The 22,503-nt window shown below is 44.2% G+C and overlaps 1 protein-coding gene across 1 annotated transcript in view; it reads right to left on the bottom strand.

The window, feature by feature from the left end:
- Positions 1-505: 505 nt before the first annotated feature.
- The window catches only part of dab1b (DAB adaptor protein 1b), a 25,382-nt gene continuing 3,384 nt past the window's right edge, over positions 506-22,503 (bottom strand). Inside the window, exons 2-14 of the mRNA XM_063219374.1 lie at positions 16,863-17,002; positions 14,504-14,602; positions 12,111-12,242; positions 11,824-11,943; positions 11,591-11,629; positions 10,843-10,908; positions 10,464-10,523; positions 8,403-8,459; positions 6,728-6,833; positions 4,833-5,486; positions 3,637-3,764; positions 2,830-2,930; positions 506-2,647 (exon numbers count right to left, since the gene is read on the bottom strand). Coding sequence (XP_063075444.1) covers positions 2,841-2,930; positions 3,637-3,764; positions 4,833-5,486; positions 6,728-6,833; positions 8,403-8,459; positions 10,464-10,523; positions 10,843-10,908; positions 11,591-11,629; positions 11,824-11,943; positions 12,111-12,242; positions 14,504-14,602; positions 16,863-17,002 — 1,691 coding nt within the window. The 3' untranslated portion in view covers positions 506-2,647; positions 2,830-2,840. The remainder of the gene's footprint in view (positions 2,648-2,829; positions 2,931-3,636; positions 3,765-4,832; positions 5,487-6,727; positions 6,834-8,402; positions 8,460-10,463; positions 10,524-10,842; positions 10,909-11,590; positions 11,630-11,823; positions 11,944-12,110; positions 12,243-14,503; positions 14,603-16,862; positions 17,003-22,503) is intronic.

The raw sequence follows: 22,503 nt of genomic DNA, 5'->3' as shown, positions 1-22,503 counted from the left end.
AGTACAGATGAGAGGCTGAAATCAGTAAGGCTGCATGAGCATGCAGTCCATTACCATGAGTTTTAACCTATGTACAAACCCATGAAACAGTAGCTTAACCTAATACTACCTGTTGTGTGTCATAGAAACAGATGAAAAAGCTCCTTTACAGCAGGCTATATGACCACCACTGAAATTAGTCAGTAAATAACGTACATAGGCCTACATATTCTTGCGGACTTTCCCATGTCTGCCCTGCTTACTGGCAAATGACAAAGCGATGATTTCCCGCAAGTGTTTATTTTGTATCTCATATGACCTTTCACCCTCTCAATTACACATTACGTTTTATTGACCCACTAGACATCCTTGTCGCAATTATTAACTTTCCCAAAAATGCAAAATGCAGTCTGCATATCCCACAGCTAAATAGCACCCTCCACTGGATGGCACAAAACACAAACAAAGCATTGAGGAGAGGCACACAGGTATTAGGAACTGGAATTTTATTTTTGACAGTATTACATGGCAAGATGTTGAATTCAAAAGCAAAAAAAACAAACATTGTAGTCATAAATATAATCATCTTTGAAAAAAAACCCTACAGGTTGTGTTAAATTCAGAAACTATATTGCAAATATTAAATCCCTTGTGATGTTACAATAAATTATTCAATACATGACATGAGAATTGCTGACCACTACACAGGCCTGTTGAGGATTACAAAGATTAATCTGGACAACATCTACAAAGGTCAGGTTGGCATCGCCAAACTCTTTGTCATAGAACAAGAATGTGACTACGATGAATAGCGGGAGTATTGGCTGTAGTGGGTAACACTGACTCAGTGATCCTGCATACAAAAAATCATAAGGCAAAAAGAACTGCAATTCAAAACAGAAAGACGACACATATCAAGCAGAGCTTTAAGCAGCACTTTCCGTTTTAAAAAAAAGGGCTTTCAAAACAGTTGCTTTTCAGATGACCTGAACTGAGACGCCTATGTCAACACACAACAGCAAATGGAACGGGTTGGGTATCATGACCATCTGCAGTCTCTTCATTACTATTTTTTATTTTTTTCAACAGGAAAACAGAGGGGTGAAAACATGTCTACTTCTGTACCACTATTTTCCCAACACACAGCAACTGAGACTGACTGGAACTGAACCAAACACGTCCGACCACCACAATGACAGATATGCAATTGAGCAGTAGGCTACTTCTCTTTTGGGACAGTCTGAACCGGTCGCACATAGCATAGCAATAGCAATAGCATAGCATCCATCCATCCAACAGGCTGACACATCAGTAGTAAGAGGACCTCGAGAGGTCCATCGTACATATTCACATACACTCGATAGCTTCCTTGGAGCATCTGGCATGGCTACTAACCAGAGATGTAATCAAGAAGAAGTAGAACTACCTGAGATGTAATGACAACACTCGTAATGTCAAATTACATAGTTGCAACTATGTAATATCATACTAGTAGTGTTGTAATTACATCCGTAAAAGTAAATCTACTTCTACAAACCCTACTTCAGAGATGCAGTGCATTGCAGCACGGCTGTTTAGTAAATGCAGTGATTGGCAACAAGGAGATTCATACCACTGAGCTTCATACCACTGAGCTCCATCAGGGTCTTCCCCTGGATATTTACAAAATATTTTGGTAAACAGAATAGAATTCATGACTTTCCTTTATCACAATAAAACACATGGGCTGACCAAACTACAGAAGTTTGACTCACTTACAATGGAGGAAGGTGGGGAGAAATGAACAAAGAAACTTTTTATTTTTCTTCTTTCACCGTATAAAATTTATTGTGAATAAACTTGAGCTATTGAGATTTTTCTGTCTGTCCTTTTTTGTTGAGAAATCCATGCTTGAATGGCATTTCATAGTTCCCTTTTGGCGCAACAAGTCAGTCCTCCTCCTTCTGCAAATTCACATGGTCACAAACATGTGTGACTGACAACCATTAGGTCTTGCTTCAACCAAACACACATCCGGAAAAGAAAAGGGAAAGAAAACAAAAATCCACCCTACCATTCACCATTTCCCAATGTGCCTAGGGCAGCAGTCAGTTTGATGATGCCATTGGAATGGTAAGTGGTGCCGAGGTGGAGGGAGCGGAGAGCCCCATGAGGATAGGGCTCAAAAGGAGATTACACATGGAGCAGGAAAGACATGTCCGTTGCTTTACAGCCCCAAAAAAACGTCTCTGATTGCCTGAGCAGCTCTGTACCGTAACATCACGTGTGATGTAACGGTGTCGTCACGATGTAGAAGGGCTTTGCGCTGAAATGCATCCTTAAGTAAGTGCTGATGTCCTCTTGTCTTTTTCTTCCTCCTCACACGCATACGCACAAAAGATAGCACAGTGTTCCTTATTGCAGTCTTTTTTTTTCAAAAATAATTTCTGATCCAAGAATTATATCTCTGCAACCTTTCATGTTTGCTCTGTTTAATAATCCTTCAAAAGACAATTTGACTGGAAATCCGTCCTTCCTGGCATATGTCATGACTTTGGTATCAAATATTATTTTATAATATTTGAAACATTTTTTGGCAACTAGAAAAAATATCCATATTCAGCCAAAGGGACGTTCAAGTCAGTCAGTTTGTTTGTTCCCATTGGCTTCTTGGTAGGGACGAGTCATCCTGTGGAAAACAAAAAGAAACAAAAAAACAAGGTGTCAATTCAATTTATTTTATATGGCACAGGACATAGATGAAACGATAAAAATAAGGATGGCACAGAGGCAGTGATGAAACCATATATAGTAACATATCCCCATTCTCTTTTTTACTATCCAACAAATATTGCCAGGACAAATACGCACATTGGGTCTCTTTAGGACTCCGCTGTTGTATTGGACTGGTCTACCGGAGGAGGCTCTGTCATGATTTCGGAGGAAGAGGGGCTGACACTTGCACATGCACCCTTGGAAAGAGAGAGAGAGAGAGAGAGAGAGAGAGAGAGAGAGAGAGAGAGAGAGAGAGAGAGAGAGAGAGAGAGAGAGAGAGAGAGAGATAGAGAGAGACACACACAGACAGACACAGAGAGACAGACAGACAAAGACAGACAGAGAGAGAGAGAGAGAGAGAGAGAGAGAGAGAGAGAGAGAGAGAGAGAGAGAGAGAGAATGTTATTTAGAGACACTCCTTTCAAAACACTTTTGTTCGGCAGAGAGCACAGAGATCAGTCAGTTAAATACATTTGCAAAACAGATAAGAGCTACAGAGCTACAAGCAGAGATATTCAGGTTAAATGGAAAGATGAAGATAAAAGACAAAGACAAAAATATCAAGTCCTTTTTAGTAGCCATGCCATCAAGACACAATGTCTGGCACCATTTTTATCTGGACATTTAAACTACGGCAACATCACCAACAACACATACAGTATTCATGAACTATGTGTATTTTTTTGGGAAGCACATTGAATTGCACCTGTGTATGAAATACGCTTTATACAAATTATCTTGCCTTGCCGTGCCTTGCCTATGTGACGAACGCACATGTCAGGGAGGAAATGCATGAAGCAACATCATCACAAACAAAGCATGTCAGAAACTGTGTCAGTTAAGGGAAAGTAAGGTAAGGTAAGGTAAGGTAAGGTGAGGTAAGGAAAATATCTTTCCCATTACCAATGCTTCCTCCATGCTGTGAGCGGGGCCGGCTCCTGCTTCAGACGGTGCCTGCTCCACAGGGAGTTCAGCGCTCGGAGCAGGTGGAGACTGACAGGATGGGGTCTGCTTGGAGGGTGGTGTCGGGGCTGTCAATGAGAGAGAGAAAAAAGAAAAAAGGGGTGAGTGGGGGTTGATGGGGGTTGAAGGGTGGGAAGTTAAAATGGTGGTGACAGCAAGATGCATTTTACGCATACTGTAGCAGGCTGATTTTTTGTTTTTTTAATCTATCTGCAAGATTTTTTGAGCATTTAACAATTTCCAATAAAGTTCACAATTTGTCTTAGATAAATTATTAATGGCTCTAGAAATAACCCGAACATTCCTCATAGCATCATCGTCAACTGGGATGGTCGTTTTTAAAGACTACATGGCCTAATTTGATTCCATTTAACACAGCAGAAACATGGGCATGCTATTACTGTACTACTACACTACTGCCACTGTAGCCTATATTGTCACGAAAGACCACAACTGTCATGATATCGCTGACTGCTACTGAAGATGTTTCTGTATTTACATCTTCCACGCATAAAAGGAAATATTTTAACATTTAAACACTTGGTGGTGCTTAATGAGAGAAATGCTTCTTTCTCTCCTGCGCTCTTTTTTTTCTCTCTCTCTCTCCTTCTCTGACTTGTCTGAGCTCTCCATTCATTAAACCATGCGGAGTAAACACACATTCACTCTCACTGACATCAGCTGAATTATTCATATCATTCCAACTGTGTTACTTGAGGAAGGGGGGGGCTGACGGGACGAAAAGAGCTGGCAAAACCACCCATGGCCTAGAAAAAGCTCCACCACAATACTTTCTGATTTTTTAAAAATACATGTATAGTATATGCAATTATTTCAGCATGGGCATAGGACTGATACAGGGATTGGAATTTTTGGAGCAATTAATTTGAGGGTCGCTCTATTGAATGTGACAGTGTGAGAGTGAACTGTAAGCACATGCATGCTTAATGTGTGTACTGTACTGTGTGCTTGTGTTACAGCAAGACATAAAAGGTAAAGGATGAGGGACAGACAAAGAGGGGGGGCGGGGAGAGAAACAGAGAGCACACATCTGAGCATGCTGGTGTGCATATGTGTCCATGAGTGTGTGACAGTGTGCATGTGTGCAATTTTGCAACCGCGTCCAGTTTTCTCACATGAGTCGCTGGTGGAGGGTGGTGAGGAGGACCCCGGGGTCAAAGTCATCTGCGAGAGATCCAGGTCAGTACAGCTGTCGTCCCCCTCTTGGCTGGCGGCCCGCTGTATGTCCGACACCAGCCCAGCCTGACAAGTGTCTCCCAGGCCCGACTGCTGCTCGCCTCCGGCTCCGGCATCACCACTGGTTTCAGCACCATCACCAGCACCAGCACCAGCGCCAGCAATGCCCATTCCAGCCAGGGGGAAGTGGATCGCACCGAGGCCCTCGGCTACAGCCTCCCTGGTGGCCGCATGCTGCAGCCTGGCGTCCGCGAGATGCTGGGGGCTGCCCATGGTCGAGGAGGGGGCGGTGGAGGGCTCACAGGAGTGCGGTCGCATGGCGGCGATGGGCACCAGGCCCTGCAGGACGGCGGCGGGGAGAGGGTGCCCGCTCATGCCCACGGTCTGGGCGGGCACAAAGGCCCACTGCTGCTGGCCCGTGGCCGGGGAGTGGAAGAGGTTGGCCTGGCCCCAGATGACAGGCTGGCCGCCCGGCAGCACCTGAGCCACCTGCAGGGGCCCCGGGACGCCAAACGCCAGGGGGGCCCCCGCCTGGGCAGCGAAGGACTGCTGGGCCCACTGGGCTGCCTGCACGGCTCCCATGGTCATGTAGCCTTGGAGAGGAGGAAAAAAGGGGGGAGAGAGAGAGAGAGAGAGAGAGAGAAGGGGAGGAAGAAGCAATATATTACAAATATAGCTAGGAATGTACATTCAATTTCAAATTTTAGCAGTAGACGAATGATTGAAAGGGGCACTGTGTAGGATGTTGGCCAGAGTAGGTATTTGCAAGTGTACTGCTCATTGAAACTGTGCTGCCTATTGCCAAATTTGCTATTTTCATGAACATGTACGGTACTAAGTAATTACCCAATATTTACTATGGTATGGCCAAAGTACCGTAAGTTTTGCAGCTAAAAATGTCTATATCTGGACATTCAAAATGAGGGACCATGGAGAAGACCCCCCTTTTCATGTATGAGAAGTGCAACTTCAGTGAAAAGTGCAAGTTCACCTTTAAATAGTAATGGCACAGATAGCCGGTTCAGATCTAGTGCCCCACGGATGTTTAGGACTCTGATGAATATGCATGTTGAAACATTAGTCTGATTGCACAGATTAAAAAAACAACATAAAATAAACATCCATGTGGCACCAGATTATTTTTTCCTTTCTGTTTAGCATACTGAGTTTATTTGCTTTCGAAGATCTGAATTTGCGCTGGGTCTTAGTAGCTAAACTCACCACTATGAGGGCAATTTTAAAAAGTACTTTATAATAGACATTTTAATTATAATTTTTTGAGTGCCTTGGTGGAGAAAAGTTTTTTTCTTTTCAACTATCTTTTGAAAAACAATTACCTTGAACCAAAGAGAACCCACCAGAACACTGTTCCAAGTATTTTTCCTAAAGGCACTGAGCACACCTCTGACTTGCAACCATAAAACAGAATAGGCTTCATTTTAATGCAAGCATGAAATTTGCCTTTGGCGTCACTATATCTCAGACAAGTAAGACACAGGGTCAGCAGCAGAGCCGAGCCCCCAATGAATCCCCATAAGGTAATGACAGCATGATGTAGTTTTCAGAGTGAGGAATCTGCACACTTAAAACCCCTTTTGGTGTTCTTTTAAATGTAATCCAGCCATGAAACAATAAAAATAACTCCAAAAGGGGTTTTAAGTGTTTTAAGACTCCTCACTCTGAAAACTACAGTCAGCCTTTGTCCTGCACCTTCCCCTGGGATGTGCGCAATCTTCACCTTCAACTGAATGATAGCATGATGGCCAGTGAGGTACTGTATAGAGAGCCCAAGACTATGAGCTATCCATGTGGGTACCCTGGATGCTTCTCTCACCTGAGGGCACGGCCGGGGGACTGAAGTGGGCAAACAGCTCCGAGGGGAGTGGGCGCTGGCGTCGACCACGGTTGGGGTCCAGGGTGTTGGCAGGGGAGGCGGGCATCTGTGAGGAGCAGTCATGATCATTTGGGGAGTCATTAACAGTCTTTTTCAGTATTATCTGTATTTATTGATAATAAGGCGCAATACAAAACAGGACACCTCATAGTACAAAGTTTCCATGCTTTTTTGTTAAAGCTGTCCTCTCAACGTCATTTCATTAATATTGCTGTGTTCCCCATTGTTATTGAATGTGTTACGTGTTGGTCCTGTTTTTAAAAAAAAAATGTTCTCAGTGCTCAGTTTTTGCAAGCTAGCAAGGTGGCTTGTGGAGAAACAAGAGGGTCTTCCGGGTTTGTCATCTATAACAGTCTCTGATTGGCTCCCTCCTCCTGCTCTGCGGAGAGATCATCTAAAGTTAGAGTCACCACTTCTCCAGGTGGTACTACATTATAGGGGCGCAAACGGAGGTGTGCAGGCTCCATTCAGGGCTGTGCTCTTTCGACAGCGACCCCTAGGCGAGCTGCAGGAATGGACCGACCAGAGTGGGATGGCTGTATGTATGAGGCTTTGCGCTCTGTGTGTATCTGAGAGTAGCAACCAGCTGATAGCTAAGCTAAGCTAGGTTTCGGGCCACCAGGCATTGCTGGTTTTGAAAACAAGCTGAAAAAAATTACTCAACATGTTTTCAGAAAAATGGGTCGACATAAACCTTTGTGGGCAACGCCTTCTTTCGATGTGACGCAACACAGAAAGGCTTTCGTGATTCGCTCGTTTCACTTCATTGTTTATGTTAATTGGGAAACACCGGGAAATACATCTAGCCGAGGTGACGCACCGCTATGAGAGCCTTGCATGTGAGTTTAACTTGGGGTGACTGTCCGAAAAGGAGTGAGTAAAACTGTGCTTTATCGGAAGTTGCCCTTTAAACTTCATTATCAGTCTTGTCATTATCATACTCTGCCTCTTTTCCACTGCAGGTTTTCTGGTAGGCCTAAAGCTCGACACAGCGTGACTCAGCCGCCACTTTTTACTTTACGTTTAAGATGCGTCATGCCTATTCAAAAAGCAAATAATGGCGGCCGAGTCGCGCTGTATCAAGCAGTAGGCCTACCAGAAAACCGGCAGTGGAAAAGAGCCTCTAGTGTTCTAACCATTCACTATGCACTGTGTTCTTCCAAGGAAGGTAGAGATGCATGGCGCGATCCTGGGTCTATTATTAATCCACTTGCATTGCAAGGTATTGTGATGGTAGTCTATGATAAGGTCTGACATGTTTGGTACAAAAAAGCATGCAAGCATGTATGTGTAGTACTGCACAAACACACATATATACAGTACACGAATGTGTGCACATACACAGACACATACACATACACATACACATACACAGACACAGACACAGACACAGACACAGACACAGACACAGACACAGACACACCCACACACACACACACACACACGCACACGCACACGCACACGCACACGCACACGCACACGCACACGCACACGCACACGCACACGCACACACACACACGCACACGCACACGCACACACACACGCACACACACACAGTACAGTACGGCAAGTACTGTACGGTGACCTTTTTAGCATTCTGCTGCTTTTATCTTACCGACAGGATATCGGGTGGAGTGGCCATGTCACCAAAGAGGTCAAACTGGTTGATGTTCTTCAATTAGAGCAAGATAAGACAAACAGGCAAGAGGAGAGTTAGACCAGTACATGCGGTGAGTGTAAAGTACATTTCAGACTTTCATAACATGTTTTGTATTGGCTAAACAGTAGACTTAGGAGCATACAACACTGCTATCACCAAAACCGCTGCCACTATCATTCAGACATCTCAAGATTTCACAATTAACTATTAACATAGTATGTTTAAATGTGAAAAATACAACAAATGTGTCTTCCTTCTTCCTCGTGATGTTAGATAAATGTACGTTTTAATAGTAGCTCTTCTTACACAGATTACACTAATTATAGTATGATTTCAATAAAATCACATAGCATGCATGCATACGCAAAACACATACACAGACAGACAGCCACACACACACACACACACACACACACACACACACACACACACACACACACACACACACACACACACACACACACACACACACACACACACACACACACACACACACACACACACACACACACACACACACACACACACACACACACACACACACACAGAGGGGTGCATTGATGCGTGGCAACCAAGAAAATGACAAAAAGGATATAATTGCATAAGCTGTTATGTTATTGACCAGTTAACTGTGAATGGGAGGAGGCATGGAGGAAGAAATTAGATAAATGTTCAGCACGATGAAATGAAGGCGTGATGAGAGTATTGACAAATACGAGCACAATGTCCAGGCACTCAATGCACTCCAACTGAATGTGCAGACAAGCTAGAGGTGATGCGTGGGCATGTGATGGCTTTTTCAAGCGAGATAGCAAGGCTAATAGTTCCAAGGGTATTCATTCACCCAGTTCCCAGATGAATTCAATGAATGGTGAGTTACTTCTTTTTAAAAGAGTCCAATGTGTTTAATGTCCATCAGGTGGTTTGTGGCTTACTATCACGTTTGAAAAAAAAGAAAAAAAAAATGTGTGCATCTCCCAGGATGGAAAGAAATATATTTTCTCTTCTTCAACTCTACTATTTCTTGTTGATGTGCTTCATTCTGTGTTTCGAGTGATGTTTTGAATTCATTTCATTCTTTTGAATACTATCTAAGGAAAATATATTTACTCTCCACGTGTCTCTGGGGATTCTAGGTTTGCCCACAAGCCTCTCACAAGCGCATGCAGCTTCACAAAAAAATCCTGAAAAGAAAAACCTCTCAGCAAACTCCACGCCTCCCTCACCACATGACCTGCACATCATGCATATCAATCGATCAGCAGTATCAAGGGCGCCGGAACAAGTTTTAAAGTGGTGGTGCATTTTTGAAAATGAATTCTGTATTCCGTTACAATTTTACTGCTGCTGCACTCCACTCATTTGTCTGCAGTAAAAGTTGAGAAAGCCTCATTTAGGGAGCCCAAAAGTGGGGATGCAAATGCATCCTCCTTTCTGGCACCTATGAGCAGCATCACTTTTCGAGCCGGTGTGCATTTCTGGACACCATAGTTGCTAACTTTGCTAGCTACTTTGTTGTTTGCAATGCAATTTCCCATTCACAACTACCCAAGCTGCTAACTGCTAACAACTATGCTTTCGAGAAATGCAACCCTGGCTTGTAGTCGCAGCTGAGTGGGTAAAGATCATTTCATAGCCAAGACTTTGTTGTCAGATAAAATAAAATAAGTTTCAATTCATCATTGTCTAACCGTATAAAAAAATCCCAAGAAAATGTCATTAAGAAAGTCTTGATGAAGTAACAAATCGAAGACTTTTTTTCTTTCCCAATTAAGAATCAGTCACTACCCAGTCAGATTCGTATTCTTCCGCATGAGAAGACTGTCCGCCACCCTTCATGTTTGGGGATTTGGGAGGTCTGGGTTAATTGAGAGGTGAAATAAAATGGGATGGGGGATAAACTGGACGCTGTGGGAGGCTATTAATAGTAATCAAGCATTTTCGTGAGGAAAAAAAAGGAAGGGAGTAAAGGAATTTTAAAAGGACAACAACAAAAAAACGAACAAAAACACCTACAGTCATAAGATGGCGTTTTGGAACGTCATAGATTCCTTCTTTCTGTTGACTGGTTGGGACCTAGAGGCCAGTCCAGAGATAGGCAAAGAAAACGTTACCATGGGTCCATCGGATACATCATCAGTTAATACTAATGTATTTGCCATGATGGAAATCTTTGTAGACCTAAATAACTACATGAAACTTCACATGTTCACATATAAATTACCACATAACATGGGCATACAGTATTCTGTATTTTTGCAATAGGAGACTACACCATTTTTTTTTACTAATGAATGAGGAAATTAAGGAAGCATTCTAGTGCTCCCGTTCTGTCATGGCTCCCTACTATAGGACAATGGTTTGGGGTGTGGAGGGACGGGGCTCTATAAAGTACCTGATAAACGCCTTCCTCTGATTGTGGGCCATGGAGAGGCTCGTGTCCAGCTTCAAACACAATGTACTAAGACACCAACGCAGCAGGAGGTGACAAGAGAGAGAGAGAGAGAGATGTGGGCAAATACCCAGAGTTAACAATGGACGATGTCCATGCCAGCAGCACTGCCAGACTTGACTGGTTTGCACCCCTGCTAATTTGGGATTCCACCTACACAATTCCAAAGCTCACCACTGTGACGACAAGTGTGTGACAAGGTATTTGTGCAAGCGGTTTGTACACAGCACAGATATTTCCAATGCATATACCAGGAGCTGCAAGTCAAGTGTGACATTTGTCTGTATTCAGTGTGAGCAAAGGAGTACTGGATCAAAAAAATAAAAAACAAATAAAAGAAAAATAAGATGCTGGAGTGTAACAATTAGTATACAGTAGGTCTATAAAAAACAAAAAAACATAACATATAAAGATATGCACAGAAAATATGGCAGCACACTAATATGACATAAAAATGATTGGCTAAAATAAACTACAGCATTGTGATGACTTGTGATGATTCAATATATATAAATATATTATATATGAACTATATTGGATTAAATGGGTTATTGCCTATTACTCATAGCAGGGTGAATCATTATTTCTATGATTGTTACAGTTCAAGATATAAATGACTGGAGCGGCCCATACACTGATCAAGTTACAATGCAGGATAATGTAAAGATAAACTGCAGAGAATGTTTCTCACCTGGTACACGGGATCTTCGACATCATCCTCAAGAATTGTCTTTGTGAGATGAAGAAAGGAAAGAAGAGCAAATTGATCATGCGGACAAATTCAATTCGGGACATTTTTACGCGTGAAAGCATGAAAGTGTCCACATCATGAATAATTCAATCGACTTGCCCCGGCAAAGTACAAAATGCAGCATAATGGGGGTAAGTGAATGGCGACAAGGGAAGTCGGGCATGCTTTTTTACCTGGTAGACAGCCTGTTCACAGTGTTTATCCCTCTGAGATTTCTTCTCCACCTCCTCCCGCTGTTTGATATCATAGACGAGGGTGAAAAGGTCGCGCAGGTCAAGGATAAGGGGCTCAGCCTGAGAAGGGGAGGGGGTACAGAGAAGTCCAAAGATAGTCATTTGCAAGCAGTTTTAGGAAGGAGGAAGGAGGAGGAGGAGGAGGAGGAGGAGGTGGGAGCTTGGGGGGTTGGCTGCTAGAGGGGCGGACAGGCATCGGAAAGAGAATGGTGGGAAAAAAGACTCACTGAATGACCAGTCTTGATGGCAACAAACTTGTGGTTGCCCTCTTTCCCACAGACGTAGCCAAAGGCACGGTGGTCTCGTGTGTCCTTCGCGATGTAGGAGATCTCGTGCACAGCATGGTGGTGCTGCATAACCTGCCATGAACACACAAGCGGCATTATGGGGGATTAGTGAAACAGGGAATGCTTGGACTGGGATTGCGTCAAATACTGAAAAATAACATTAGCTACGTGTAGTTCAAGGCTGAGGCAAAACACATTATACACATAGGATCTGAAAAACAGGGCTGCTTCTGAGATCTCTCACAGATTCAAAACAAGTTGGTTTAATCCCAAGCCTGATAAAATGAATGACATGTTTTTTTGAGCATGCATCACCACAAATATCCACTTGCCTCCCCTAAGATGGTTTTATTCGACACATCTGTGCGTTTCTCTGAGAATTTTGAACATCAACAACAACAACAACTGCAACAGACCATCAGAGACCAGCATGAATAGAAATCAGCCGAAACCTCCCCATGATCTTGCCCTTGGGAATATTATAAATTATGAGGATGCTTGGCCGCTGAATCAGGACCTACTTTCAGCGGAGCACGTTAGCGGCATAATTAACTATTAGTGAAGATGATTAACACCCCTGGCAGTTTGGGGTAATTGTGTGAAAGCCGAGGTATATCTCAAAGAGGCACCATGGATTTATGGGCTGAGACTAACAATGTTTAATTTGAGGGTGTTGAATAGACGGTGGGAAAGTCATAATTTTATGAGGTACGTACAACTGAAAATTTCGCATCAATAATTTAACTTCCTGAGGATGCGTTAGCAGAGGATAATAAACAACCATCAAGTAGCGCTCTATGCAATGTTATTTACAGGCCACAAACACCCTCGACTCACACAAGAAGGGGTTATGTGTTGGGCAGGGAGAGGTAAATAAGACTGTGGATAATAAATAGCTCTCATGAAGAAAAACAATCACCAGATGGCGTAAAAGCACCCCAGGGTTCCTGGGACTCGTGAGCCCTTGCACACACACACACACACACACAAGCTAAGCCGTTACTGATGATCTATGCAAATGAAGAGAGTGCCTCTCGTCTGCAGCCATAACTCATAAGTCCGATAATGAACTCAATTAAAAGACAAGTGCTAAGGTGGCGCAGGTATGCACTTCATCAGCGGCCGGGTAACAGTAGGCCTGGCTAAATCTGATAGCTGCTAATTGGCTTTTAGCGGCGAGGACAGCTGGGGTTGAGCATCCACCGTGCAAAGTGGGGGAAACCACTGCATCATGTTGGAGCTAGGCAGCAGCAGGCTCCCGAGCTCCCGGGAGCGGGCCTAACGACCAGCAGAGAGAGCACATCAGTCTTATGCCACCTCTCTTCCTGTTCCTGCACACACCACAACCCCACCTTGCCGGGTTCAGGGCATGTAAAGGTTTACTCAGGTACAGCCCTGTCACAGGGTTGCCAACTTTTTCAAAAACCTAGGAGTGAAATTTTGGCGGGCTGCTGTGCTTGCGCTATTGAGGGGGTGGAGAACAACTGTTTTCTGTGGAGCAATGTTGAGTAGTAGGATTTGGCCGGTGTTCTGACAAACGGTCCTATATTGTAATTTTTTCCTACGGTAGGATGTTCTGTTTGACATGTCTGTTAAACGGTCCTACTGTACATCGCCAAAGGTAGACGTCAGACATGTTTGTTCAACAACTTATCCTGATTTTTCCGAAAATGTCCTTCCCGCTTCCTGCAATCGGGTCAGATCAAACAACCTCCAGACCATGAATACAAAATGAAATGGCAGTATTATGGGATGGTCAGGACCAGGCTAATGAAAATTATGATCTAGAGTGAGATTTCTATGTTGAGAGTGAAAGTGTGAGATTAAGGCTTAAAGAATGAGTCTCACTCCAGATGCAACTGTCATCTCAAGTCAAGTCAAGTCAAGTCAAGTAGGTTTTATTGTCAATTTCTTTACATGCACTGGTCATACAAAGAATTTGAAATTACATTTCTTGCTTTCCCATGCAGACATAGACTAATCTAGGTAAGGACATAGACAGTATAGACATAGACAGTACTTATACATGGACATAAGACAGTATGGACATAGACAGTGCTCATACAGACATTTAAAGTGCAAGACTGGACAACAGGAGACTTGTAGAGAACAAACATTAAGAGGAGGTAATTGTTGTGCTTTTCCTAAAAGTCCTTTATAGTGTTCTGACATAGTAATAGTATAATAATAATCTGGCTAGGCTTTAACAGTGATTTGTCGCCACATGTGGGTACTGTTAGCAGGATATCCATGTTTTTTTTCTCTTTTCCCAGCACAATGAGGTAAATACTCATAAGGTAAAAAGAAGGACTCGCAGTAGTGGTGATACTCACTCCTGTTCTCTCATCGTAGATCTTAATCCCACCAAAGGAGACGGTGAGAAAGATTCTCTGCTTGTGTTCGCCCTTTGATCGCGCTGAAGCTGCAATCCCCTGTGGGAGACGAGAAGAGAGGCAGACCAAGGGGCCAGAGGAAGAAAAAGGAAAAAGAAAAAAAAGAAACAAAAGAAGACAAAGATGAGGAAAATGAAAGTGAATACTCAAACAGGGAGGAAGGCCTATCTCTTTTCATCAGAACCATGTGCTGAAGTCAAAGCATGGAACTCGGTGGGGTTTGTGGTGGTGATGGTGCTATAGGGGGGGAAGGACACACACGTGTTGCGTGAGTTCTCCTAGTCTACAAAATCCAACGTGTGTTCCAGTGATGTCTGGAAAAGCTCCCTGCAATGTCAGAGCTTGTTTTTCTTTACTCCTTGTGTGGCAGCCAGTAGCGTGTGTGCGCTTTAACTTTAGCTTGGCTGGCTTGGCTGGGCATGGCTGGGCTTGGCTTGCTGACATTTCACATTCTGAGTTTAGGCTTTCATGCTCTGAGACAGAAAGGTCTAGCAGCTTAAGCAAAACAAGTCTTTGAAGCGCGGTTTCCCGTGGCCCTTTTTTATTTTATATCTGCTGATTACAAATTTTCATCACATCCTGCGGTTGTCTGTCAAGCAGGCTTGATCACCTGGCATCTCTTTCATGTCCGCACAGCGGTTGAGAAGAACTCCACTCAACGGCCGAGGAACACAAGCACTACACACACAGATGCGTAGATGCACACAGTAAGACACACACAAACACACACCGACTCAGGTGTATGCACACACAGACAGACATGTACACGTACACAGAAACGCACGGACACGCACACGCACACGCGCACACATGCACACGCACACACACACACCTTGAAAAAACAGCAGGGCAAAAACTGAGCATACACACACACACACACAGAGAGAGAGAGAGAGAGAGAGAGAGAGAGAGAGAGAGAGAGAGAGAGAGAGAGAGAGAGAGAGAGAGACACTTGCATTCATCAACCTGTTCCACAGCTATTTAATTATCTTTTTCAGACCTGTCAGCATTAGGCTGCGTGCTGGCAGAAGAACAAAGCGCCCACTGCTGAGCGCTGATTTTTATGTCTGCCCTCCATCGACAACCTGCTACAGCGGCAGCTAGATTAGCACCCTGTGTTTCTTTAAAGGAAGTTCATCGGAGGTCCATCAACGCACAGCGTACATACGGCATAGCCGCGTGATGGTATCGACACAGGAGCCTTGGGATTAAAGCTTTGACAGCGGAAATACACTCTCTGCAGAGTGGTGTTTTGTAGATGACAAGACAGGAATTGTGAGGGAAAAATGTTAATAGGAAGCACATTTTTGATAGATTTTTTTGTCAACATAAAAAACATCTACCGTATATAAGCTACATACATCATACTCCCAGAGAAACATGAACGGGTAATCAGCAATGTAGGGTGGCAATAAATTCATCACAACACTTTTCCCCAGACTATGTATAGGTTCTTTAATTCTTAAAGGTGCACTGTGTAAGATTTAGCCAGAGTAGGTATTGCTGTTCAGTGAAAGTGTGCTGTCTACTGCCAAATTTGATCTTTTCATGAATATTTACTGATTAATGAACTTACCGGTATATTTACTCGTATGACCAAAGCAAAGTAAGTATTTCTGCTAAAAATGCCTATTTCTGGAAATTCAAAATGGCGGACCATGAAGAAGTTCCCCCTTTTCATGTATGAAAAGTGCAATTTTCCCAGTCATAATGAATACTTAGAATTTGATGGTGGTGGTAAGTATTCATGAAAAAGGTAACATTAGTGAATGGGCAGCATGAGTTCTAGAAATAAACTTCGAAACATATTACACATTGCACCTTGAATAGATTTTTTTCTGTTTTTACAGTAAGATACTGTATACTACACTTATTTATTTAGCAGTGCTGACTCACATCTCCGTCTCACATGTTTGTTTGGTGTTTTCTCTCTTTTGGACGGAATAGTCAATTGGGCCATCTGTGCTCCAGATAAATGCATCTTTGGAAGATTAGCCTCTTATCAGTGTTTGTCAGAGCACATAGTTGGATCTTTCGCTCCCTGAACACACACACACACACACACACACACACACACACACACACACACACACACACACACACACACACACACACACACACACACACACACACACACACACACACACACACACACACACACACACACACCCTCATAACCCCACCACCACACTCCATACCACACACCAGACCCAACTCTGTCCGTATCCCCCAAACCGGAACCCCAATCTCTTGTCTTCTCTGTGCTGTGGCAGCTGCTGTACCGGCTAGGCTACCCCACCTTGAGTTTCATCATGGAGTCCTGGCACAGCTTGTCTCCACGCGCTGCTGTCACCTCATCAATCCCAATCAGCTTGGCCTTGTAACGGATACCATCCCCCCTGAAGCGCTTGATCAGGCCGGCCTCGCTGCGATCCTGACCTGGAAGGAGGGGATAGAGATGGAGGCAAGGGAGGAAAGAAAGAAAGAAAGAAAGAAAGAAAGAAAGAAAGAAAGAAAGAAAGAAAGAAAGAAAGAAAGAAAGAAAGAAAGAAAGAAAGAAAGAAAGAAAGAATGACAGAAAGACAGGAAGAAAGAAAGACAGAAAGAGTCAGAAAGAGTTTGAGATATTGAGGATTGATAGAGGTAAAGTGATGGAGAAAGAGAAAGTGAAAGAGAAAGTGAAAGAGAAAGTGAAAGAGAAAAAACAGACATGGACGGACATTGAGTGGTTAGTGGTGGCTTTGGAAGTGCAGGCAGGGCTGGTGACTTGTAACTCATCTGAGTTGATGAGGCGTATGCAGACCATGCTGTGAGGCGCTCGCCGCGCTATACACTCTGACTTACTTTGACTCTCTCTCCATATGTCAACATATGTCATGGAGAAGGGTGCGTTTACCAAGAGGGGGTGGGTGCCTTCCAAATCTCCAAACAAAGTGTCATTTGAAATACAAAAACAGGGTGTGGTATCAACAACACTGACAAAAAAACTTAACTCATACTCCTTTTAAATATAAAATAAACATACAAAACAGAATAAAAATATGCTTCTCCACGCTCAAAACAAGACCTAACAGCATATTCAGCATTCATCCCACAGCAGACTTGCTCTGATGATGAAATGAACCACACAAGCTGGATTTTGGGTGTCAAGATCAAATGGGGGGTAGGCACTAGGCAGGCAACCCGGGGGGGCTGTGGGGAGCTAACGTCTCTGGTTCCCATGGGACCCTCACTAGCATATAAGAGGAAATCCTTTCAGCCCACTGAACATGCACAGTACTCACAGGGGTGTGTGTGTGTGTGTGTGTGTGTGTGTGTGTGTGGGGGGGGGGGGGGGGGGGGTGCTGGAGTTGAGAGGAGAGGTTCTGGTAAGGGGGTGGGTGCTGGAGGTTGAGGGGCTGTTGGGGTTAGGGAAAAGGGGCTGGGTGGCTGGGTGGGTTTGCTACTCTGACTGTTTTGTTTGCACCTCCTGCTTGTCCGCCGCTTTACTGTGTCAGACCACACAATAACACCCCCGCCTGTCAGCCCAAGTTTGCCAGAACACACACAAACACACGTACACACGTACACACGTACACACGTACACACGTACATACGTACACACGTACACACAGGCGCACAGACAAACACACAAAGGCACACACACACACACACACACACACACACACACACACACACACACACACACACACACACACACACACACACACACACACACACACACACACACACACACACACACACACACACACACACACACACACACAAAGACACACACACACACACACACACACACACACACACACACACACACACACACACACACACACACACACACACACACACACACACACACACACACACACACACACACACACACACGGATACACAAACACATACATTCATAGATACATAGACAGACCCAGATGCACGCACAAACACACATACACAAACACGCACACACAAATGCACAACCAAATACAATATGGATGCATGTGGATATGAAAAGCATCCTAATGTGTAGACAACAAATTTCTCAAACACAGAATCCCTCACTTTTTTTCTCTCTCTCTCGGTGCACTCCTGCATTGTGCATTGAGTATTGCGTACGAACATAAAAACTAGGTCAGGGAAGCTATATTAAACGCGGCAGCCAGCCTGTGCTCAATGGGGAGAGAGATATACTGGAGAGGGAAATCACTTCAATATGCAAAGATTCAACTCCGTCCACATAATATTCCAGTGTGTACCCTGAGCCCAGCTGGCTCTAATCCGGGGCTCTCGGCGCAGCGGCACCACATTTTCAGGCAGCTACTGGACTGGAGTGAAGCGGGGGAGAGCATTACTGTATCTGAAGGGAGTCGGAGGAAAGAGCAGGAGAAAAGGACTTGCTTTGTGTTTGAGTTACCCACTCCCTGAATGGCGATGAAGGCAATTAGTATGAGTCAGATTTGACTATGTGTCACAGAGAAGCTCAGTGGTTCTGCAGATGCTGGTAAAAAAATATTGTTCGTTGGACTACCTTTGATTTCCTATATGTATCTATCTCTGTCTGAGATGTGAGTTTCTTTATAGCAAATTGTCACAGTCAAAACAGATGAGGCGCACACAAGGCTTGCAAGTTCAAAATGTGTATTGTAGCTGAAAAATTACAAAAGAAGTCATCAGTTTTATAGCAAATTGCAAACGTAAGAAGGCGTTATCTTGAGATCAGGGGCGACTCTACGATGGCAATGGATGACTCCATGCAGAGAGGAACGTATGTTGTCATGAGGACTGATTCATGCGGCAGGCGAGGATATCTTCCCCGTATATCTGAATTATTCAAGCGCTCTCTCACCATGCCCTCGCCACATTTCTGTTAGTCACCGCATATGTTGAGAGGACTGACAAAACGTCATCCCGTCACAAAAGGGAAAAAAGGCAACGCCACACTACTACACTACACCCACAGAATAAAGATGTGAGGAGGGCTCCACCCACAGCACAAACGTGTCAGGGCCATAATGCTGTGTTAAAACAACTGTCATCTTGAAATCCTGGAGCATGTGAAGCGCTGCTCATTACGCTTTGGCATTTGGCAAGAAATCTCCTAATTAATGAACCATGGCATGAATAAATAAATAAACGTACATAAACCGCCTCTACAGATCTGCAAAACTAAAACTGTGTTTTCAAAGACGGGGCAAGCCCTGAAGACTGCCGTCGAGGGCTTTTGACTCGCTCGGGGGTCAGATCACGGTGAGTTCATCGCGCTTGGGAAAACTGATGAGCTTTGGGGCTAGGTAAGCTCAGGCATCCAGGCACCAACAGTAGGCTATAAGTAGAAACTCACAAGATGAAATGAAGGTGCTCGAAGCTGGCGCTCTAACCTGCGCTAAGGCACACCACATCACATCACAGTAAGTGATGAAAGAAAGTGATGCAATTCCATTTAGAGACTTACACTCATTTCTCTTGGTATTGCAGGGGTGTCGATGATGATGCGTAAGGCGTGACGCCAACCAGCCAGCGATGGGTGCCGCTGACGGTGCAAGCAGGCTTTGTGGTTGAGAAGTGCATGGTGCCAGTGACAACTCTGTGTGGCAGTTAGCAGGAAAAGGAGGTACTGTTGAAACCGGGGTGTCCATGTGTGTACCATACCCACTGCCTCCCCAAGCATAACATGGACAACACATGAGATATGGCACAGATGGCACCAGATGGGTGGTATTGAGGAACCCTCCAGACATCTCTAATTTGGCAATGGGCAACACGGTTTTGGGATCTTGGCAACCGGGCAAGACTGACCCCTGGGCCCCCCGCTATAGATTATGAGCAATTATTTTAGGCTTTCCTGATTTTTTTCTTCTTCGCCTCATCTTCCAGGAGTGACTGCAAGCAATTATGTGAGATGGGGGGGGCAATAGTTGGAAAATCTTGAATAGTCAGCCTTTTCATGAAATAATGGGCACACATTTTCTCTCTCTCCCTCTCTCTAACTCTTGCTGTGCGTCTGCTGAAGGTGACGGCATTTGAATATAGGGCCCCGTTGGCTGTGAATAAAGGTTTCAATAATGGCAGTGATATAGGTGCATAGTCAATCCCATTTAGCATTGCTGATTGCTCCTTTAACAGCCTCAAGCTGGAGTGCTACTTTCTTATGGAATCGAAAGCCATGAAGAGGGCAAATCTGTTACAGCCATCTGCTTCTCTTTTCGCATGTGTGTGTGTGTGCGGCGCGCGCGCGCGTGTGTGTGTGTGTGTGTGTGTCTGTGTGTGTCTGTGTGTGTGTGTGTGTGTGTGTGTGTGTCTGTGTGTGTCTGTGTGTGTGTACATGTGTGAGTGAGTGAGTGAGTGAGTGTGTGTGTGCATGCATGTGTGTGTGTGTGTGTGTGTGTGTGTGTGTGTGTGTGTGTGTGTGTGTGTGTGTGTGTGTGTGTGTGTGTGTGTGTGTGTGTGTGTGTGTGTGTGTGTGTGAATGAGTGAGTGTGTGTGTGCATGCATGTGTGCGTGCATGCATGTGTGTGTGTGTGTGTGTGTGTGTGTGTGTGTGTGTGTGTGTGTGTGTGTGTGTGTGTGTGTGTGTGTGTGTGTGTGTGTGTGTGTGTGTGTGTGTGTATGTGTGCGTGCATGCATGTGTGTGTGTGTGTGTGTGTGTGTGTGTGTGTGTGTGTGCATGCATGTGTGTGTGTGTGCATGCATGTGTGTGTGTGTGTGTGTGTGTGTGTGTGTGTGTGTGTGTGTGTGTGTGTGTGTGTGTGTGTGTGTGTGTGTGTGTGTGTGTGTGTGTGTGCGTACATGTGTGTGTGTGTGCATAAGTTCACATATGTGTTCTACACTTCAGAAGTCTTAAGAGCTACGTACCTCACCCATTCACAACTGCACAAATGACTGAAAGCTTGTGTCTAAAATTGAACATCAACAAACAGACAAAAACATTGTAAAGCTCGCTGAGATACAGTGATCAGACCTTGTTTTGCACGACTCAGCGGGGCCCTAAATTAACGCCAGCCAATCGGCCAAACGCCAAATTTCAGTTTGGCTGGTAGAAAAGACCAACTTACTAGCCACATTGACCCATTAGTGAGTGTCTGTTTGACTAGTAAGATTACTGTAACATTTACTAGCCATTTTGGCTGGTGGTGAAAAATATTGATTTAGGGCCCTGCTGCTCAGCATTTCTTGTTGTTGAGAAGGGGATGGCAACAGTTGAGTTCAATGTTCAACTGCAGGTGTTCTTGCAGACTATGGCACAGACTCTTTATTAATTAAAAAAAAAAAAAAAAAAAAAACCTGTGCACTTTGTATTTGCTTGTGATGTTGGCTTGATTATGTTCTCTTTTGAAAGTCGCTTTGGTTATAAAGCGTCTGCCAAATGCAATGTAATGTAATGTAATAACCGAAACCAAAATACCAGTGCAATATCGTAGTTAATTTCTTTCAAACTGTTAAGATGAATGCTTGATTCCCTTGTCATATCTTTCTTTTTCATGTTTAGGGGCTTTTTCGGGGCTTTTTAGCCTTTAATTAGACAGGACAGTTGAAGAGATGTCAGGAAGTAAGTGGGAGAGAGAGACAGGGTAAGGTTGGGAAATGACCCAGGCCAGACTCGAACCCGGGTCGCCCGCATATGGTAAGGTGTCTTATCGTGCTGTGCCACAGCACACCCCCCCCCCCCCTCATATCTTTCAGAGAAAAACATTATACGTGCAGTCAGGACGGGAAGACAGTGTAAATGCATGTCACCCAAAGGCGAAACAAGAAAAGCTAAGAGAGAGACAGCTCACACAGCCCCCTGAGCAACTCCAAGCCACATATACTGATGCAGGAAGACTGCAGAAAGCTTATAATGGTAGCAACTGCTTACCCCATCAGCCCGTGTGTCATTTAAGCAGAGACAAAAGGTGTCTGTGTTTCTGAGACTTGATTAAGGTTGGCTTAGTTGCTCTTCTACGGGA

This window comes from Engraulis encrasicolus, chromosome 16 (genome assembly GCF_034702125.1).
Source record: "Engraulis encrasicolus isolate BLACKSEA-1 chromosome 16, IST_EnEncr_1.0, whole genome shotgun sequence".
Classification (NCBI taxonomy): Eukaryota; Metazoa; Chordata; class Actinopteri; order Clupeiformes; family Engraulidae; genus Engraulis; species Engraulis encrasicolus.
This window is presented reverse-complemented; position numbering and strand designations above follow the sequence as displayed.